A 22,005-nucleotide genomic window follows, 5' to 3' on the forward strand; every position below is an offset into this window, starting at 1 on the left:
GAGATCTGCCTGTTTGGCAGCTCACTAGCGACCATTTAGCGATGCACCAGCGATCCTGACCGGGCCATATCGTGGTCGGGATCGCTGGTGCATTGCTAAATGTAAAGGGGGCTTAAGGCAGTAGAGTACAAAGAGAAGCTGATAGTTTATGGTGTTAGGCCACCAGGTTGAGCTATCAAATTTTCTCTTCTCTTTTGTAGCAATCTTATCTGTAGGTTCATGTTTCACTGTGTCTATCACCAATCATTTCCAATTATATTATCAGAAGAGACTCATAAAGAGGACTCTAATAAGTTTAATTATTTGATTCCATATCATGCACTTTCTGACAGGTACAAACTCCCTAGAATGGAGGAAAATAACATTGGAGGAGCAGAACTGGTCATGTACACATTGTTATGTCTGTCTGAGGCTGCAGACTTCTCAAAAGCCACCACGACTGGCACATTCTAGAGGAACTATGACTTTCATCTCATCTCTTAGCCCCTGTACAGGGATCTGGTCTTACAATTGGGTCAACTGGAATGCTTCCTTGGAAGAGATTCTGTCTGGAGAAGCGAACCAGAGGCAAGAGAATGGTCGGGTTGTCAGTTAAGATCCAGGAGGTCAATGTAGTGACAAATTTGTAAAAAAAAATATTGTAAAAAAAAAAGTGAGCTGAGGTAAAACAGCAGGAACATTTAGGGCTCATACTCACTGGCGATAAATATGGACGAGTGCAAACCGATAAAAAAAACATCGGATTGCATTCGGACCAATGCTATTCAATAGGTAACATCTAATTTGCGATTTTTTTTTTCTCAGCCGAATTTGGACTGAGAAAAAAAATCGCAGCATCCTGCGTATTGCTGCGATTCTCAGATGAGACTCGCCAATGCAAGTCAATGGGTGCGAGAAAAAAATCGGACAGCACTTGCACCATGCGAGTGCGCTCCGATTTTTACGCACCGGTGTCCTTTGAAAAGCCAGCAATTCATATATGGCTATACAGTAAAATCACACTGACATGTTAGAATACAAAAGATAGAATACATGTATACACATAGAATAGGTGTGTGTGTGTGTGTGTATATATATATATATATATATATATATGTCAGTGACACACACATATATATATATCTTTATATTTCATAGAAAGATACATAGTAAAATAGGTGATAATTAATTTGTTGGCTTTTGTAAAATCATTACAGAACCCAACAGGATATGACACATGGTTTACATACAGTTAAATATATATGTCCCTAACTAATAATGTTAGTAGTGTATGTGTGTAAAATATTGAAGCTGCAAGTGTTAAACTAAAGAATTAACAGAAAAAAAAATTGCGTGGGCTCCCGCACAATTTTCTCCACCAGAGTGGAAAAGCCAGTGACTGAGGGCAGATATTAATAGCCTAGAGAGGGACCATTGTTATTGGCCCCCCCACTGGCTAAAAAAATATGCCCCCAGCCACCCCAGAAAAGGCGCATCTGTAAGATGCACCAATTCCGGCACTTACACTCTCTCTTCCCATTGCCCTGTAGTGGGTGGCACATGGGGTAATAAGGGGTTAATGTCACCTTGCTATAGTTAATCCAATTGTCTGAAAGGGTTATAAAAACACACACACATTAAGAATAAAGTCTTTTAATGAAATAAATAAACACATATTTTTACCATCTTTATTTAACTCCCAATCCAATCAAAGCCATCGTTCTCCTGTAAAAAATCCAAAATAAAAAAGCAAAAATATCCCATACCTATCCGCCATACAGTCATGTCCCACGGCGCAATCCATCTGAAGGGGTTAAATAGTTTACAACCGGGAGCGGTGCTAATGCGACAGGCCGGCTGTAAACCACAGAGGAATTAATGAAAACCTGCCTGCGCAGTCTCCCCGCCTGACCATAAAGTTTCTGAACATTTTCCCACGCTGTCGAGTTCACCTCAGGTCAGGCGGGGAGTCTGCGCAGCCTAAGTGACGTCAGCGGTAGTCACTGAAAAAACAGACATACAAACTCCTTTTAGAGGTTGTCCTTGGTGGGATTTAAACACAGGACCTCGGCGCTGCAAGGCTGCAGTGCTAACCACTGAGCCATTATTCTGCCTGTGGAGACACAGCATTGAATCTTAATTAGTCAGTCTATTTTTAGCAAACCAAGAATAGGCTGTTATCTGTATATTCGCTTTTGAATTTAAGCATTTCTTTCTGGCGGGTCAAGAAAGCAGAATTTTGTTTGTGTAAACCTGTAATATTAACTTGTAAGCTGATATGTGATATAACATAGTGTGCTCTTATCCTTGATGACTACTGATATGCTAATTATGCATTGGGTAGCCCAGATAGTTTGTAACATTTTTAAACAGAGGAGAAAACCCTATACAAATAGATTACATAATCAAACAAGGTGACTTGGTCATAACCATTCTTCCCCTTATCTGTGATACTGGACTGAAGGACACTGGTTAAACATAAAAAGAGGTGATATGCCTCAAAGAGGCAAAGCGAGACTCAGAGACAGAGAAAGACAGCCAGAGATTCTGCCAAGTCATCCAAACATCCAGGGGACCCTACAGGACTGCTGCCAATACATCATGGCCCCATCACAAGGGACACGGATCTATCATTCTTCAGGAAACAACCTAGGAGACCTCGGCCCCGGTTGGAAGAATAAAGACCTACTCCATTGACCATCGTTGAACCATGGATACGCTTTGAGAAAGCCAGAATTGGGACCCGCCGGTCGCCTGGCTTCAGGGAGATGTTCGGAGAAGCCAGGTTGTGACAATCGGGTCAACTGGCCTCGTACCTGGATGGACTGTTATCTCTCTATGCTTGTTGTTACCTCCTCTCTGTGTGCGTGCCACAGGTGGGGGGTAGCCCACCCTGGGAGTTCTGAAGTAACATCTGCCATTATCTCGGTGAGACAGTGGAATGGTGAGATTCTGTAATGTACACCATCTTGCGGTATTTTGCAGGGACTGTTCTACATGTTATCTGCCTGTTTTATGGTTCAATAAAGCATTGCCATACTGTTTTACCATCACCATGTGTTGTCTGAGTGACGTTATACCCTCGTTAAAGGGAGAGCGGGCGTTCGACGGGACAATCCCTGTTCCATGCAGTTCCAGCTAGCAGACCTGGGCACCTGCCAACCCCCCGTGTCTCCACGCTGCCCACCAAGAAATTAATATACATATCAATATGTGATGCTATCATAATGCCATGCTTACTATGCTATAGACTGCTCAAAAATATAAAGGGAACACTTCAACAACACAATGTAACTTCAAGTCAATCACACTTTTGTGAAAACAACCTGTCCAGCTATGAAGCAATACCGGTTGTGAATCAAGTTCTCCTGCTGTTGTGCAAATGGAACAGACAACAGGTAGAAATGAAAAGCAATTAGCAAGAAAACCCCTAAAACGGAGTGGTTCTGCAGGTGGTGGCCACAGAGCATTTATCTTTCACATCCTTGTTGGCTGTTTTGGTCACTTTTACACACGTGATCAAAATTGTTGGTACCCCTCGTTTAATGACAGAAAAACCCACAATGGTCACAGAAATAACTTGAATCTGACAAAAGTAATAATAAACTATGAAAGTGAACAAATGAAAATCAGACATTGCTTTTCAACCAACAATTTTGACCATGCGTGTACATTTTGTCATTGCTCTCACCCCTAGAGGTACTGTACAGTAGCTTGAGGCGGTGTCTACAACCCACAGAAGTTGCTCAGGTAGTGCAGCTCATCCAGGATGGCACATTAATGCAAGCTGTGACAAGATGGATAGCGGTGTCAGTCAGCACAGTGTCCAGAGCATGGATCAGATGCCAGGAGACAGGTCAGAACATGAGGAGACATGGAGGGGGTCACAGGAGGCTAACAAAAAAGAAGCAGGACCGCTACCTCCTCCTTTGTGCAAGGAGTAACAGGAGGAGCAGTGCCAGAGCTCTGCAAAATGACCTCCAGCAAGTCACCAAGGCGAATGGCATTTGCCAGAGAACACCAAGATTGGCAGATTCTACATTGGCGCCCTGTGCTCTTCACAGTCTTTCCTGGAGAGTCAGTCGATGATGGCGCCAGCGGACTGCTAATGTGTGATGTCTGGTGGTGGGAGTCATCAGGCCATACAATTGGAACCACAATGATAGGGCACAATGAATTGTGGAGCAGCTACGGGGAGAAACGAGAGAGCTTCCCAGCCCAGGTACAGGAGGGAGCTCAGCGAAAGTGCGGGACGTCAGATGCCAGAATGGTGTCTCTTGTTCTGAGACAGACAGAAGAGGATGAAGGGCGGTGAAGAGGGTAAGCACAGGAAAGAAGCCCATGCTTACCACTGATTAGCTGACGTCTACTGATCCTCATCTCATCTCCATCTGGAGAAGAGTGTTTGCACATGCATACTGGTAAGCTTTGGATGGTAAAAAAAAATCACAGGCGGTGCTTCTTCTTCCGGACACTACAGATGGTAGAAAAAAGCATCTGCTTTTCATGGACTGTCTGTAAATTTACCGATGGTTGGTAACCCAGTCTATATATCCCAGCCTGGACGGAACTACAAGTCCCAGAGGACATAAACCTAAAACTGGTGTCAGAAGCAAAGGCTGGAAGCCCAGGCACTGATACAAATCTCACAGTCCCCTCCATCTTACTAAGGGCCTCATGTTTGGCATTTCTGCAGTGATGAGAGCCTGCCTACCTTACAAGTGCGTTTCTCCAGAAGCATGAGCTGGGCACAATGTACTGGTCATGACAACAGCAATTTGCAATTTTCACTCAGTAACATCCACTGCTGCCTGTTTCTGGAAAATACTCATGGAGTCAAAATCGTCCCTATATCTGTAGATAAATTTCCAAAGGGTTATAATTTCCAAAATGGTGCCACTTTGGGGGATTTCCACTGTTTATGCACATCACATCAGGGGCTATCCAAACGCTACATGGCATCTGCTAATTATTCCCACATATTTTACATTCAAAAAGTGAAATGGCACTCCTTCCCTTCCGAGCCCTGCTGTGTGCCCAAACAGTAGATTTCCCCCACATATGGGGTATCGGCATTCTCAGGAGAAATTGTACAACAAAATTTATTGTCCATTTTTTCCTGTTACCCTTGCGAAAGTAAAAAAAAATAGGTCTAAAGGAAAATTTTTGTGAAAGAAAAGTAAATGTTTATTTTTTTCCTCCACATTCCATAAATTCCTCTGAAGGACCTGAAGGGTTAATAAACTTCTTGAATGTGGTTTTGAGTACCTTGAGGGGTGCAGTTTTTACAATGGTGTCACTTTTGGGTATTTTCTGTCATATAGGCCCCTCAAAGTCACTTCAAATGTGAGGTCCTCCCTAAAAAAATGGTTTTGCAAATTTTGTTGTAAAAATTAGAAATCGCTGGTCATCTTTTAACCCTTATAACTTCCTAACCAAAAAAATTGTGTTTCCAAAATTGTGCTGATGTAAAGTTGACATGTGGGAAGTGACACTACTCTCTGATTTAAGGGCATAAACATTAAAAGTTTAAAAATTGCAAAATTTTAAACATTTTAGCCAAATTTCAGTTTTTTAAACAAATAAACGCAAATCATATCAAATAAATTTTATCACTATCATAAAGTACAATATGTCACGAGAAAACATTCTCAGAATCAGCAGGATCCATTGAAGAGTTCTAGAGTTATGACCTCATAAAGTGAGAGTGGTCAGCATTGTAAAAACTGGCCTGGTCAAGAAGGTGAAAACAAGCTTCAAGGTGAAGGGGTTAAGGGAGTGGGAACTGAACTAACATGTCCTTTATTTGGTCTGAATGTCCAGTACAAAACCGATGGGCGTAGGGCCTGGTCATTCTTTTGTGAGTCTTTTACTTGCTAAACCTTTTCACAGTAATCCTCAGCGGTACTTTACTCCTGAAGGAGGACAGGCTAATTACTTTTTTTGCCAAAGCTACATGGTTAGAGTTGTCAAACTCGAGCACTAATTTTACAAAATAGGAGTCAACTGTGGAGAGTTCTGGAGCATCAAGGAGAAGAGAAAAGGTGCAAACCTAGGGGGTCACACTGCAGGAGGGATATTATAAATCCAACAAGCTGGCTTACAGAATGAGAGATATGTGATTGGAGCCTCAAATGCAGGCAACAACTTTCCCTAAAGAAAAAAGAATTCCTATGGTCACCTGAAAATCGATCATTGAGGACAACCTTGATTTCAGAAAAAAAAAATAACGGGAAGAGCTGCACAGGCTTGGGCCTAACCAATTTCATTATACTGAAACCATACAGCAATAAAGTGGACTATCTTGGTCCGGTCTTGCATGTTATCCACCACCATATGGCAAGTTATACTGTTATGTCTGTCAGAGGCCACAGGCTCAAAAAGGCTACCTCCGATAAACTTGGTACAAGCCACTTCATCTAGCAGAGATTCCAGAGGAAACCTTCCATCACCCTTTAACCTCAGTACAAGGATCTGGTCTGAAAAAGGGTTCCAATAGATTTGTTACACGGAAGCGCTGTTGTTTGGAGGAGCAAACCCGAGGCAAGAGAATGGTCGGGTAGTCAGGTCAGTGTACGGACAAAATCATAAAGAAAAATAATTATGAAAAAATGAGCTGGGGTCAAAGAACAGGAATGTCCACTGGGAGAAAAGCGAGGCACAAGTACACAAAAGCAAGTCAAATTATATTTGGCAGTGGACAGCAGGATTTCTGGAGCATAAATAGCTCCAGCACGGAGCAAACACTGATAGAGGACACAAAACAAGAACTGTAGCCATGTGTCAACTGCAAAAAGAGTGCGGCGCCACCTGCAACAGGTGTCATGTCTTCAGAGAAATGCGTGTAACCAGTTTTACCTCTGCCCTTGCAACATCATTGAATTGTAATGTCCTGTGATAACTTTTCCAACACTGCCATCTGTCTTCATGTTCTCTGTTTATTTCTGCTTCATCCTTACTGTGCAGTGTAACTTTTCTCCTTGAGGCTGCCATAGTTTCCCAACAGCCTCTGCACTAGCCTTACCCATTCTTTCTTCAGCAGCCATCTTGGCTCCTTGGAAGCTGACATGCTGATTATATCTCTGGATTTTCAGCCCTTCTGTTGTTTACCTCAACATAGCATGGTCGGTGAGTTATTATGTTTCCCTTGCTAGCGCTCCCCATGCTGTATGATGCAGATGTTGTGTTCTTCATGTTTTCTTATCGAATAGTCTCTCTTCTGTCACTATAACTATCTCCACTACTTTCCTTGTAAGTGTCTTGTACCATATGTAATGCTATGTACCTCAGATATACTGTACCGTATGCTTTGTACTGAGTAATTTCATTTTTATTATCGTTTTACCCTGATCCTATCAAAAAGTTGCAAAGGACCCCCTGTGTCGATCTCAATGCACCTATAGGAAAGAGTTTAGCTGTCTATCAACTCAATCTCCCTGTACAGAGTGAGCGGTGCCAGAACAGCAAAACGACTACTATAGAACTGGATTCAAGCACAGACACTGGCTTCTATCAGAGAGCAGTCAGGCTGCATACAGACACAATGTCAGATAGAGGATCTGAAGATTACCAACATGCTCCCATGTAAGCTCATTAGTTTCAAGCAAGTAGTCCTGCAATTGCCACCGCCAGGGAGAAGCCAGAAGCCGCCAAAGTGAGAGCTGCCTTCGTGAAAAAGAGTTGAAATTAAAGAAGAAAAAAGCACATCTTGAAGCCTACTTTGCAAAACTCACAATGGACAAGGAAGCAGGCAGCAGCAGAAGCCGAGGCACAACTTCCAGCTTCAGACTCGGACCCAAACTTAGTCATTGCGATATCACATGACACACTTCAGACTACTTGCTACAGCACGCCCCATTAGATGACTACCTAAATTCAGCTCCAAGAGTGAGATCAAAAAATGACGATCATCAATGAAAAATCCTGCCAGACATCGACCCTCATCCAGCAATCATCCCAGATTAAGCATGAGGGTTATTCTGCCTACCTACTACCATCGGTGTGACCTGCACCAATCCTGTCGATCCCTACTACACAGAGATTGCTTTCAAGAAAGAAACCGCCGGAAACGCTTAAAAAACGCAACGTGGGCACACAGCCTGAGAATGGAAAATAACAGTGGACATGGATAAATAGAATTCAACCACTATGGTCACACCATTTACCACTCACCATAAATAATGTGCTCACTGTATTGTACAGGTTGTTACGATTGCACAAATTATGTCCATGTTGATTGTAATTATTTTGCATCTCTACTTCATCGTATAATGTACTGCCATATAGAGATATTGGGCAGCACAGTGGCTCAGTGGTTAGCACTTCAGCCTTGCAGCGTTGGGATCCTGGTTTCAAATCCCACAAAGGACAACATTTGCAAGGAGTTTGTATGTTCCCTCTATGTTTGCATGGGTTTTCTCCAGGTTCTCTGGTTTCCTCCCACACTACAAAGACATACTGATAGGGAATTTCAGGTATTTCGATTTTGAGCCCCATTAGGGACAGTGATGATAATGTATGTAAAGCACTATGGAATCTGATAGCGCTATATAAGCAATGATAAATAATATTTATTATTATTATAGACCAGTATATTCTGCTTGTAAAAAAATGCCATTGAGGTTTTTAGACTGAGAATATTCTCTAGAATATAACAGTGCAACCTTTGAATTTGTTTTTAAAAAACAGACATGGTACCTCCTATGTGCTGTAAACTCAAAACAGGGGGGGGGGACATAGGTAGATTAGTGGTGGATAAGTCACCTTCTGGAATTGTGCATCTACTGACATTACAGTAGAATTATAGTATGTCAGCCGCTGCTCTTTTCCAGAGTGATGTAAAGGAAACAACACTGTAGGATACGTAACGATAGCGAAAAAAATGAAAGACATGGGCGCTGCTGATAACGACCATCCAAATAGTAGAAGATGAAGTAGGTTCCTTTGTTGGTAACACATTGAGGCTACGTGTTTTGATATGGTACTGGTATGTGACCTGATGTAGGTGACAATTCGGCATTGTGATGTGTAGACTGAATGTCTTATGTCTTAATGATTTCTTATTTTATTCTTTGGACGATCATTATCCTCAGCGCCCCTGTTTGCCATTTTCTCCTATATTGTTCTGAGGTTCCCAACACTAACAGTCTTCATAAGTATATTTAGAGTCATCCATTGAGCACAATGTCCTGTGATGGACAGGACTGCGAATACAGAAAGATCTCCTCTAAAGCAACTCTGAAGCGATTATGGAAAAAATAGTGTCAAAAGGTGATTTTTGTTTTTAAACACTAAATCTTTACGTTTAGGCTATGTGCACACGTTCAGAATTTCCGCAGAAATTCCCGCGGCAATACCGCAACTCCCAGCCGCGGGAAATACGCATGTGGAATTAGCATGCGTATTCCAGCTAAACACTAGCGTTTTTCAAGCGTAATTAGCTTGCAGAATGCTAGCGTTTATCAAGCGATCTGTAGCATCGCTTGGAAAACTGATTGACAGGTTGGTCACACTCGTCAAACATAGTGTTTGTCTAGTGTGACCAACTTTTTACTATTGAGACTGTCTATGCGGCATCAATAGTAAAGGATAGAATGTAAAAAACAATAAAAAAAATAAAAAATCGTGATATTCTCACCTTACGCCGGCACCTGCAGCCTTCCCGATCCTCGCGATTCTCCCGGCAACTCCCGTTCCCAGGGATGCCTTGCGACAATGACCCCAGATGACGTAGCATCACACGAGTCCACTACGTCATCACAGGTCATTGTTGCAAGGCATCACTTGGAACAGGAGTTGCCGGGAGCATCGGTAAGGACTGGGATGGGTGCGGGAGCCTCCGGAAGGTGAGAATATCACTATTTTTTATTTTAATTCTTTTTTACCAGGGATATGGTACCCAGGGCCTGGAGGACAGTCTCCTCTCCTCCAGACCCTGGGTACCATCCACACGTGATCCTCTTACTTTGCGTATGGTGTGCATAACCACATGCGGAAAGTAAGCGGATCAATGCATTCCTATGTGTGCGGAATCGCCGCGATTCTGCACAAAGAATGTGCATGCTGTGTATTTTTCCTCCGCGGAAGAATGTGCATGCTGTGTATTTTTCCGCCGCGGAAAAATACACAGCATTAGCACAGCATTGCGGAATGCCATTGAATTCAATGGGTTGCGTTATGTAAGCGTTTTTGCGGCGAAAAAACGCTGCAAAAACGCTTACAATCTGCAACTTGTGCACATAGCCTTATAGTCCACATGTAAAGTCCTGTATAAAAACATGCAACACATAAATTCTAAAAGCCATTGACTGAGTAGAACCTATGCTCTGCATTTAATGATCATTTCTCACCTGGATAGTAATCTGTAGAAATCTCCTCTTTACAGCGCTCATCACCCCTCATATATGTCTCTGTAGTATTAATATGATCTTTACGCTGAAACAAAAAAACTTAAAAGTCACACAAAGACGAAGAAGACGTATGGAATGATTTAGAACAGAAAAGATCATTTAACATGATGATTGTGAGAAGATCCAGACAACATCTAGTGTCTATGATAAGCTTTACAACCAATTTAAAAGATCAGCAGATCGGCAATGCTGCAAGTATATACCACTGCAGTATACAATGCTGGTTAAAAGAGAATACCAGACGTGGAGGTGCTCAACTGCGCAGCAATACAATAAAAAAATTACGAAAGTAGAATAAAAATGAATGGCACTCACTAATGATGCATTATTTTATATTTTTTTATCCAAGCTCATACAGTCAAATTTCAAAATACCACAAAAATATATTTGCAAATGTCGAGGCCACTGGTGTACCCATTATGGTACCAGCTGTCTGGGTATACCAGTGGTCCGCAAATTGATAGGAATTATGTCCTGAAAGAATGTATAAGTATTTAAACATAAATTCCAATAGTTAGCCTTCAGTATTATTACTCTTCAATCAATGTCTTACAGCCTGTATACCAGCATCCTGTAGGATGTTTATACAGGGTCTCGATATCGATTGTTGCCAGCTGGAATCCTTCTTACCAACTTATGTGGTCCAGCATTTGTAACAAAAATTCACGTGTCCTGTATATACGAGGGAGTTTTCTTAACCAATGGGCATAACATACAGTCCAAATATCTGTAGAAGTTAATGAACCACGTTCCGCTTTTACAGGGCCTAAGAGGTGGATTGTCTATATATTTATGGATTTGGGGAATAAAATATCAGTATAGTTTTAGGATATTCTACCATTAGTTTGTTTTCAAAATTGTGCACCAATCAACAATTAAGTGATTAAAATACCTATATATCTTTAAGTTCGAATCCCACACACTCCCATAGGAAAGATTGCAATCATTATTAAGACAAGGAGTGAAAAGATTTTTTTTTTACTGGTCTCACTAATTGAACTATCAACCATCTGGTCCTGGCCAACGAAACTCATTGGAATGTGGCCTGCAAGGACGTAGCCCCCATAGCACAGGTCCACACTCTTAGCCAGGACCCCCATCTTCATCTGCTGGGATATCAGATACGAGTACTTCACCCACGGCTATCTTCCTGTACCATGTTACACTTGCTGTAGTCAGCAGGATCGTGTCTTGCAGCAGGAAGAGCAAAGTAATGTGGGGAAGACATGAGTTGCATGGAGGATAGCGACTGTTATGCTGTCTAAAAAGGCATCATGGGCATAGAAGAAACAAAAGGCAGAGTGAAGAACTGTCTAGCCCTCCAGAGGTTACGCTTGCCAGAGGGAGTATCAGGACTGGAAGTACCAGCTTATAATGAGGAGTGGCCACTGCAGTAAAGTGAAGTTCAAGGAAAAGCCTTGACCATTAAGGTGTGACTCAAGAAAAACGGGTGGAGGAGGGGGATAAATAGGATGGTGAGCTGAAGAGAACCCCACCTAGCAAAAGTCTGAGCCATTACGTAGGATGACAAGCATCAAAAGAGATGGCGCCATTTATCGGTTGGAAGTGGAAGAGAATACAATCAGAGATGGAAGCAAAGAGTCAGAATGCTCAGCCCAAGGGTCAGAAGGAGGTGCCAAGGACCCAGAGCTGGCTAGCTCTTCTGCGGGTGAAGCAGCATCTTGCTACGGGGGTCTGGACAGGAACAAGGCGGCTTCAATAGTAGGATGGGACGTGAAGGAAACACGCAGCCCACGCCTCCAGGCTTCAAAAGAAATGAGGAAGGAAGAACAAGGGTCCAGCAGCTTGTCAGCAACATGAGAGGCCTGGGATGGTCGATTGCAGAGAGGAGGCTGGCCCAAACCTAAAACAGAAATATGTTGTTAGGCTCGCCGCGGTGGCCTTTTCAAACTTCTGCTCAGGCCCTGGTGCGCAATCTCCTGCTTGCCTGCACTGACGAGGGCCGCAGCCACGCGATGAGCGAAGGCCGCGCTCACGAGCTGACGCAGGCCGCCGCAGCCCTGGTCAAAGCATGTAATGAGAGTACGTTCGCACCAGGGCCTGTGCAGAAGATTTAAAGTGCCAGCGGCCCATTTTGAAGCTCAGAGCCTCCGGCCGGCGGATGTGAGCTTCAAAATGGGCCAGCGGCCCAGCAGGCATCTGCCCGCCTGGGCAGATTATCAATGCGGGCCTGATTGCATTGGTGGAGCATAGAGGGATATGATCATCTTCCAGGTTATGACTGGAGGCTTGGCTCATGCTCACATGTCTGGGACTCCGGGAGCCTTAGAGTTAGTGTCACATCTGGAGCGGGCACGAGGAACGGAAGGAGAGGAATCATTTCTGTATTTCCAAGAGAGAGCAAGGATGATCGGTGAAGGAAGATGGAGTCGGAGGCTGAAACAGGCCAAGGTATCGGCGACAGAATTTAAGTACCATCCATACTGGTAATATAGTTCTCTGGAGCGGAAACAATACACGGAACCGCATGTTTAGAATAGGACTCTTAATAACTGGACCGTAATACTGTGCTGGGTTGTAGTGATGTATAGAGGAACGGTGACGATATAGGACAAGCGACTAAAAGGGAAGGAATTAGAACTGTGTGTGGAAAATGCTCTGTACTGTAGAGGAAATTTTCAAAAAGTTGTATTCTATTTACTGTAAATGATCACCACCAAATTATTGTTTAGTAAAAAGTTTATTTTTGACTAGTGGTCTCCCTTATTGAACTGTCAACCATCTGGTCCTAGCCAACCAAAGTCATCGATAACATGCGGTCTAGTCCACACACTTAGCCAGGACCCTCACGTCGGGGTCATGTGTCTAATAAGTTACAGATGGAAATTGGCTGCTGCCTAATTTCCACACATTGAACTTTAAGTTGGAAAAGAGCAGATGTTTCTAATAAATTGGCCATACATTGCATAATATTGATGGATAATACAAGACTAAACAAAACCTTCACACACTTCTACACATAATGAGGGAGACTTCATGACACCTTCTCTCCATCTACCTTATAATCCTGAGGAACATTGGAATTTTCATGTTTACAGTCCTGTTGAAGAATAGAATGGGGACATCTCTCTGGTGTTTTCCTCTTGCTGGATTGATCTGTAGGACACACATAAAGGGACTGAATTCATTCTTTACATACAGATAATTATAGGCCGTGTGTATTTAGTCCTGTCTATTACCTGGTGATGTGAGGGGCTGGGGAACCTCCATCATGACGTCCTTGTAGAGATCTTTGTGTCCTTCCAAATACTCCCACTCCTCCATGGAGAAATAGACGGTGACATCCTGACACCTTAAAGGAACCTAACACATACAATGATACCGTCATCCCCCGATCCCTCCATAGCATTACTGTATAATGTCCCAGCATTCCCAGCAGTGTCACCTCTCCAGTCAGCAGCTCAATCATCTTGTAGGTGAGTTCTAGGATCTTCTGATCATTGATGTCCTCATGTATCAGGAGGTGAAGAGGAGGCCCCGTGATTGGGCTCAGGGGTCTTCCCCATCCCTCAGACACAGGGGCCTGACAGCGCTCCCTAGAGGTCTTCTTCACTACTGTGTAATCCTGGTTATGGAGCGACACATTAATAAATCTCTCTACAGACATTTCCAGAGTCCTCACCTCTCTAGTTCTGTCCTTCTGTTATTTCCATAGATAAGAATGATGTAATGTGACGTCATCAGAATCTCTCACCTCTCCAGTAAGCCGGAAGAGGATCTCTAGGGTGAGGTGTAATATCCTCTCCGCCATCTTGTCCCTGTCCCTATCCATCCTTGTAGGGTCAGTCAGGAAAATTTTCTTATGTAGAAGATCTCCACTGAGAGGATCCAATATTGTAGGGACCTGAATGGGGAGAAGATGACAATGTAATATCATAAAGATCCCATGTAAGAAATCTACAGACCACAAGATCAATTTATAATCACTGTCAAGAGAGGCCGTACTGGGCCCCTGGCCTTGAAGGGACGCTGACAGGACAGGGTTGATGTGGGAAAAAATAGTTTGTAACATAAGCAGCAGTAGGCACAGAAGCCACAATAAAGGTGTCACAAAAAGCAATAAAGTGAGATTAATGCATGACACTGAAAACAACACCATCGCCTAGTCTGCCCAGTCTGCGGGCAGTGCAGCAATAAGGAGCTCCCACCAACCACAGAGAACAGAGATGGGATCATTATCCTCTTCATCTCCTGACTGTTGTAGCCCCATCACCTCTTCCATCTCATTTTCCTTAATTTGCTCCACAGCTTCTGCACCTTTACTAACAATTTGTCTGGTACCATGAGCCCCCCTCGATCACTGTAAGAAACCCTCCCATGCAGGGCCGGCGTTAGGGGCAGGCAGACCAGGCAGCTGCCTAGGGCCCCCGCTCCCCCAGGGGCCCCCAGCTAGCGGCACATCACACAGCTGCTATAGGGCCCCTTGAAGCAGGGGGCCCGCTTTCCCCCAGTGCCGACTCCCCCCGCCACCGCATTGAACTATACCGGCGACTGCCAGTACAGTTCAAAGCAATAATGGAGGAGAGAGCGTCAGCCAACGCTCCCTCTCCCATCATTCCCCGCTCTGCCACTGACACAGCGGGTGCGCGATGACATCATCGCACTCTCACTGTGTGCCGGCAGAGCAGGAGACAGGAGCAGCCAGCAGCGCGGGCACAAGGAGAAGGTGAGAATAGTTTTTTGGTTTTTTTTAATATATCAGTGTGAGTACTGGACTGTGGGGCCATTCTGGGGGGGAGCGGCTATATGCTATGCTGGGCTATACTCTGTGCTGGGCTATATACTATGGTGGCATTGGTGGGCTTTATCCATGCTGGGCTGTATACTGTGCTGGGTTATATACTATTGTGGCATTGGTGGGCTATATACCATGCTGGGCTATAAACTATGGTGGGCTGTATACTATGCTGGGCTATATACCATGCTGGGCTGTATACTGTGCTGGGTTATATACTATTGTGGCATTGGTGGGCTATATACCATGCTGGGCTATAAACTATGGTGGGCTGTATACTATGCTGGGCTATATACCATGCTGGGCTGTATACTGTGCTGGGCTGTATACCATGCTGGACTGTATACTATGGTGGGCTATATACCATGCTGGGCTGTATACTATGGTGGGCTATATACTATGCTGGGCTATATACAATGCTGGTCTGTATACTGTGCTGGGCTATATACCATGCTGGGCTGTATACTGTGCTGGGCTATATACTATACTGGGCTGTATACTGTGCTGGGCTGTATACTGTGCTGGGCTGTATAGTATGCTGGGCTGTATACTATGCTGGGCTATATACTGTGCTGGGCTATATACTGTGCTGGGCTATATACTGTGCTGGGCTCTATACTATGCTGGGCTATATACTATGCTGGGCTGTATACTATGCTGGGCTCTATACTGTGCTGGGCTATATACTATGCTGGGCTGTATACTGTGCTGGGCTGTATACTATGCTGGGCTGTATACTGTGCTGGGCTATATACCATGTGGTGCTGGGCTATATACCATGATGGGCTATATACCATGTGGTGCTGGGCTACATACCATGCTGGGCTATATACCATGGTGGGCTGTGCTATATACCATGTGGTACTGTGCTATATACCATGGTGGGCTGTTCTATATACCATGGTGGTGCTGTGCTTTATACTATGCAGCTGAGTTATATACCAAGGGGGTACATTTTACATTATAATCTATGGGGGAGGCTGTGTTATATAATATGGGGGCTTACATTATATTCTATGGGGAGGTGGGCAGTATTTTATTCTATTTGGGGCTACATTATATTCTATGGGGGGGTGTATTATATTTATTATATTCTATGGGCGGTGATTGCATCATACTCTATGAGGGGGCTACATTATACTATATGAGGAGGCTACATTGTATTCTATGGGGGGGCAGCATTATCTGTGGGGGCTACTGCTAGTTGTTGTTGTTAGGCTCAGGGGTCTGCAATCTGATAGCTGCCAACTTCTCTGGTTTCCTGGACTTAGCTAGTATTTCTGTTTTTTGCCTCCTACGGTGACTCATTCATAACAGATATGGTTATGCCAGGACTTATAGTTCCACAAGTATTTGTTGTGTATTACTTATAAGGGGGCTTATAGGGTTAGTCAAAGAGCTGGTCAGGAATTGACATACCACACATGCAATGCCCATCCATGGGGGTGGTTACAACCATATAATGTGACTGAGGTCTGGTCACATGGACACAGTGTGTGTACCTGATTGGTTCAGGGTGCAAGGTACTGGAAGGTCTGTGTTGGAAGATCGTGGGAGTAGGATCGTATTTCTGGAGCAAGTGGTGAGACCTTGGACCTGGTGGCCTGGGTGTTGGACAAGTGTCCTGAATAGCACCAGGTCAGGCCACATGTGTATGTAGAGCTTGGGACGGCCCCACACTGAGAAAGATGCTGTACTGTTGAGGACCTTGGACTGATGAGGAGTCAGCCTGTGGAGCAGGAGCTCCTGAGTGGTAACCCCGGGTATGGGGAAAGAACTTTGTGCATTGACAATGTTTTGTTACTGAACTGTGCAATCACCCGGTGACTGGAGAGAGTCTGGCGTGAATGCTAGTGAATGCTTTATAAAGCCACACGTGATGAAGTAATGGACTATGTGTAACCCGGTGATGTGAAACCTGGCTTACAGTGTGGTTTATGAGGTTTAAATAAACTGTATGGACTGTTTTGTAAGAAAAACCTGTGCCTGACTACGTTAATCTGCTGCTTAGCGAGTGTTCCCAAACACACACAGTAGGCGCTACGCCACGCATACAAGGTTATCCTGGAAAAATAGTTGATTCCTTCTGCTCAGGCAATGTTCCCCAACTCTGTGGACTGGTTTTTCCAACAGTGCAATGCGCCATGCCACACAGCTAGGTCAATCAATGTGTGGATGAAGGACCACCACATCAAATCCCTGTCATGGCCAGCCCAATCTCCAGACCTGAACCCCACTGAAAACTACTGGAATGTAATCAAGAGGAAGATGGATAGTCACAATCCATCAAACTAAGAACTGCTTACATTTTTGTACCAGGAGTGGCATAAGGTCACCCTAAAGCAGTGTGAAAGACTGGTGGACAGTATGCCAAGACACATGAAAGCTGTGATTAAAAATCATGGTTATTTCACAAAATATTTCTTTATGAACTCTTCCTGAGATAAAACATTACGATGCATCTAGGATTTCACTGATTGAGCGCCTTTGCCGGCTGCCACAGTGTTTTCTTTGACTGGTCTCCCTGAGGTCAGTGATTGTTTCGTGATGTTGGTCTACTAGGCATTGCTCCCACCTAGCCAGAATCCTACTCCACACTGATGAGGGGCAACACCCCGAAACAGCTGTCTGTGGATGGATACCTGGCCTTGGTACTTCCCTTGTCATATCTGTAAACTCGTAAAGAGCTGGATATTGAATTAAAGGGCCACTTAACATGACGGTAATGGTGGTTTCCGAAAGGAGCCACCCCTTGGCTGGGTCCTTCCCTGGAGGAAGATCTGGCTAGTCCTGTGTTTGAGACTCTTAAATGAGGCTCCACGGACTTTATTTGAGATAAAACATTAGTATTGTTGTTTCTAATTGATTATGAACTTGTTTTCTTAGCATTATTTGAGGTCTGCAAGCACTGCATTTTTTTGTTATTTTGACCATTTCTCTTTGTCTGAAAATAAATACAAAATTTAGTGCTGAGAAATTCGAACACATGTTGTCAGTAGTTTATAGAATAAAAGAGCAATTTACATTTTACTCCAAAAAATACCTATAAAGAGAAAAATCAGACAAACTGAAATTTTTGCAGTGGTCTCTTAATTTTTGCCAGAGCTGTATATGGAGGACTGGGGGGTGCATTATATTATATGGAGGATTATGCAGGGTGCATTATACTATATGGAGGACTATGGGGAATGCATTATATTATTTGGAGAACACTAGAGAGTATGTACTATACTATATGGAGAACCATGGAAAGTGCATTATACTATATGGAAGGCAATGTGGGGGATCATTATAATATATAGAGGGCTATGTATTTAAAAAAAATCACAAAAATAAAGAGCAAAGAAAAGGAAAAATATGAAACCAGTAAATAAATGTATGTAAAAACAAAGATAAAGTACACATATTTAGTATTGCAGCATCTAGAACAAAGCGTCCCATAAAACTGTCTCATTAGTTAACCCTTCATTGAACACAGGAAAAAAAAATAACAAAAAGCCTGGTAAAAATTATGCTTTTTCATCATATTGCTGAACAAAAAGTGAATTAAAATGAGATCAAAAAGTCAAATGTAAATAAAAATAATATAGCTAAAAACAAAATCTTATCCCGCAAAAAGCAAGCTGCCATAAAGCTCTATCAGCGGAAAAATGTATACATCTCAGAATAAAGCGACACAAAAACAAATCTTTTTCCTATAAAATTGGCTCTGACGGGATGATGTGGGATATTAGTGGTAGTAGTCTGGTGTCTCTGATGGGATGATGTGGGATATTAGGGGTAATGGTCCGGTGGCTCTGAGGGGGTGATGTGGGATATTAGTGTTTGTAGTCCCAATTACGACGGAGATGGAGTGTTTGATCATCTGCGTGGTAATCTCCGGGTAAAGACAAGCACTAAACGCTGAGGGCGTACATGCCGGAAGTGACGCGTGCGTGTCAGTGCTGTCGGCGTGCACTCCAGCAACTGGAAGTTGCGCTTGGACCCGGGCATGCGTTCCTATTTGAGGAAGCCATTACGGAGAAATGGCACTGTCGGGGTTGCTGAGGGGTATTCTAGACCGGGACTGATACTTATGTAACACATTTTTTACGTTCATGGGCAGCTGCCTATGACAAGGCTTTTTTTTTGCATTTTGCGCGTAATATTGCTTCTTCTGCATCCTGTCATGTATATTTAATTCTCCCTATGATGGGTTATATATTGCCACTTATATAAATAATACAGATTTTTTATGATTATGGGCAGTTACCTATGAGAAGGTATATTTTGCACTTAGTACTTTGCGTATAATATTTGTTCTTTTTCACTTTGTCAGGGGTATTTACTTTTTACTATGATGATTTATTTAGCACTAGGCACTTTTTACAAATCATTGGTAATCATATCTTGACATTAGTGTTTATTAGATTAATGTTGTCACTTTTTTTGTAGCCCCTGGTTCTTGGTTTATTCCCAGCATATGTAATTTGTGAAATTCCCTTGTTTTATTTTATTTTTATGATTAATAAATTGATATTTTAATAGAACATTATTTCACTTATGCCTCTTTTTCCCATGCTACCGGCGGCGTCGATATGGTGTATCAGCTATCTATCGTGAAGTGCAATATGCAATATGCCATAAGAAAAACACTCTCAGAATCAGTGGGATCCGTTGAAGTGTTCCAGAGATATTACCTCATAAAATGGCCTGGTCAGGAAAGCGAAAAAAGGCTTGGGGGTAAAGGGGTTAATACATTCAGTACTTGTGTGAGAATCTGATGGAGTTTTAGGTCAAATTAATGCAGAAATAAGGAAAATTCTAAGGAGTTCCCGACCTTTCAGGCTCCGCTGTATATTCTAGGGGTCAGAGAGCCCCCGACCTTCAGACCATTAGGGTTTAGTCCTGTTCCCCCATCACACACTCCCTGCCCCCTCATTACCTGTCACCAGCGCAGACTCTTCTCTCACATGGAGCAAAATGGAGACTGGCTCCTCCCCTCCATGGGACTGATCACATGACTGTGACATCATCACAGGTCCTGTGCGCCCAGAACAGTCACACAGTAACAAGTAGTGATGGGCAATCTAGTTCATTTTGGTGATTAGTTCACGATGAACTAGTTCACTGGAAAGATTAGTTCCTTTAGTTCAGCATTTCTCTGGATTCTGCTGAGAAGAGATTGATCAGTTCTAGTTCATCACACAGAAGCTGTGGCTCCTAGGATGAGTTATAGTTTTGTTAAAACGATCAGAAATAGTTAATACATCTGATCATTATATAACAAACTCTTGGTAAAGGGGGACTCAGTCTGGAGGAAAAAATTCAAAAGGAGAGAGAGAGAGAGGGGAGAGAGAGGAGAGAGAGGGGGGAGAGGGAGAGAGAGAGGGAGAGGGAGGGAGAGAGAGAGAGAGAGGGGAGAGAGAGAGGGGAGAGAGAGGGAGAGAGAGAGGGGAGAGAGAGAGGGGAGAGGGGAGAGAGAGAGGGGAGAGAGAGGGAGGGAGAGAGAGAGGGAGGGAGAGAGAGAGAGGGAGGGAGAGAGAGAGAGAGAGGGAGGGAGAGAGAGAGAGAAAGGATTTCAGCGGATAGGTTTTTTTCAAAACATGGCGGATTTTGACTGACAAAAACGGAAGTGTGAAAGAGGCCTAAGACAGCCTGATAATTCTCCCCCCTATCCTGTGAGGAGCTGATAGGAAATGCATCATGTGACCTGTGAACTAAATGAACTGCTGAACTAAATGTTCTATTGAGAATGAATCCGGACAGCCTAGTTCAAGCTGATGCATCTCACTGAGCCCAGCAGCGCCACCTGTGGTAGTGTAGAGTACTGACTCCTAATGACTGTGTATGAGGGAGCGGAGAAGCAGTTCAGCATCCACCATTTTGAGAACAGAATAGGAGCCAGTGGTAAAGATTTTAGCAAGACTGATCTTCTAGGCTACAGGAGGCTGATCCTCTACAGGAGGCTAATCTTATCACAAAGACAGGTGAGGGGCATGAACCACACATAGAAACTCTATGAGCTGTGTCTATCTACTGTGCAATTTCAGTTTTTATTAATAATATTATTATTACTATTATATTTGTATTTGATGTGTGGTATAGCGTTTTACTACCTTCTTTTCCAGCATCAGGAGCTATAAAGAGCAAGTGTGAGACAGACCACGGAGCTTCCTGGAGCTGGATGAGGGATCACTCTCTGTCTCCTCCCACTTGCTGTTTCGTTCACAATGAACTAATCTCTGTCAGGATGGTGAACTAGCTGAACTAGTTCACTCTGAAGATTAGTTCATTTTGAACTACTCACTCACTCATGAACTACCCATCACTAATACAGTGGAGAAAATGAGAATTTGATACACTGCCGATTTGGCAAGTTTTCCCACCTGAGGAAACAGAAAATCACATTGTATAATTTTTAAATAATCAATTTGCATTTTATTGCATGAAATATGTATTTGATACACTAGGAAAACAGAACTTAGTATTTGGTACAGAAACCTTTGTTTGCAATTACAGAGGTCAGATGTATCCTGTAGTTCTTGACCAAGTTTGCACACACTGCAGCAGGGATTTTGGCCCACTTCTCCATACAGATCTTCTCCAGATCTTTCAGGTTTTGGGGCTGTCGCTGGGCAACACTGAGTTTCAGCTCCCTCCAAAGATGTTCTGTTGGGTTCAGGTGTAGAATCTGGCTAGGCCACTCCAGCACCTTGAAATGCTTCTTACGGAACCACTACTTAGTTGTACTGGATGTGTGTTTTGGGTCATTGTCATGCTGTAAGACCCAGCTACAACCCATCATCAATGCTCCTACTTAAGGAAGGAAGTTGTTGGCCAAAATCTCACTATATATGACCCCATCGATCCTCCTTTCAA

The 22,005-nt window shown here is 43.4% G+C and overlaps 1 protein-coding gene across 1 annotated transcript in view; it reads right to left on the reverse strand.

Moving 5' to 3' along the window:
• The window catches only part of LOC141073481 (uncharacterized), a 349,087-nt gene extending 328,958 nt beyond the window's left edge, over window positions 1-20,129 (reverse strand). Inside the window, exons 1-3 of the mRNA XM_073560744.1 lie at window positions 20,069-20,129; window positions 14,104-14,253; window positions 13,795-13,974 (exon numbers count right to left, since the gene is read on the reverse strand). Coding sequence (XP_073416845.1) covers window positions 13,795-13,974; window positions 14,104-14,181 — 258 coding nt within the window. The 5' untranslated portion in view covers window positions 14,182-14,253; window positions 20,069-20,129. The remainder of the gene's footprint in view (window positions 1-13,794; window positions 13,975-14,103; window positions 14,254-20,068) is intronic.
• Between the last annotated feature and the right edge of the window lie 1,876 nt (window positions 20,130-22,005).

Source organism: Dendrobates tinctorius, unplaced genomic scaffold, assembly GCF_039654945.1.
Source record: "Dendrobates tinctorius isolate UK_male_01 unplaced genomic scaffold, ASM3965494v1 ptg000014l, whole genome shotgun sequence".
In the NCBI taxonomy this organism is placed as follows: domain Eukaryota; kingdom Metazoa; phylum Chordata; class Amphibia; order Anura; family Dendrobatidae; genus Dendrobates; species Dendrobates tinctorius.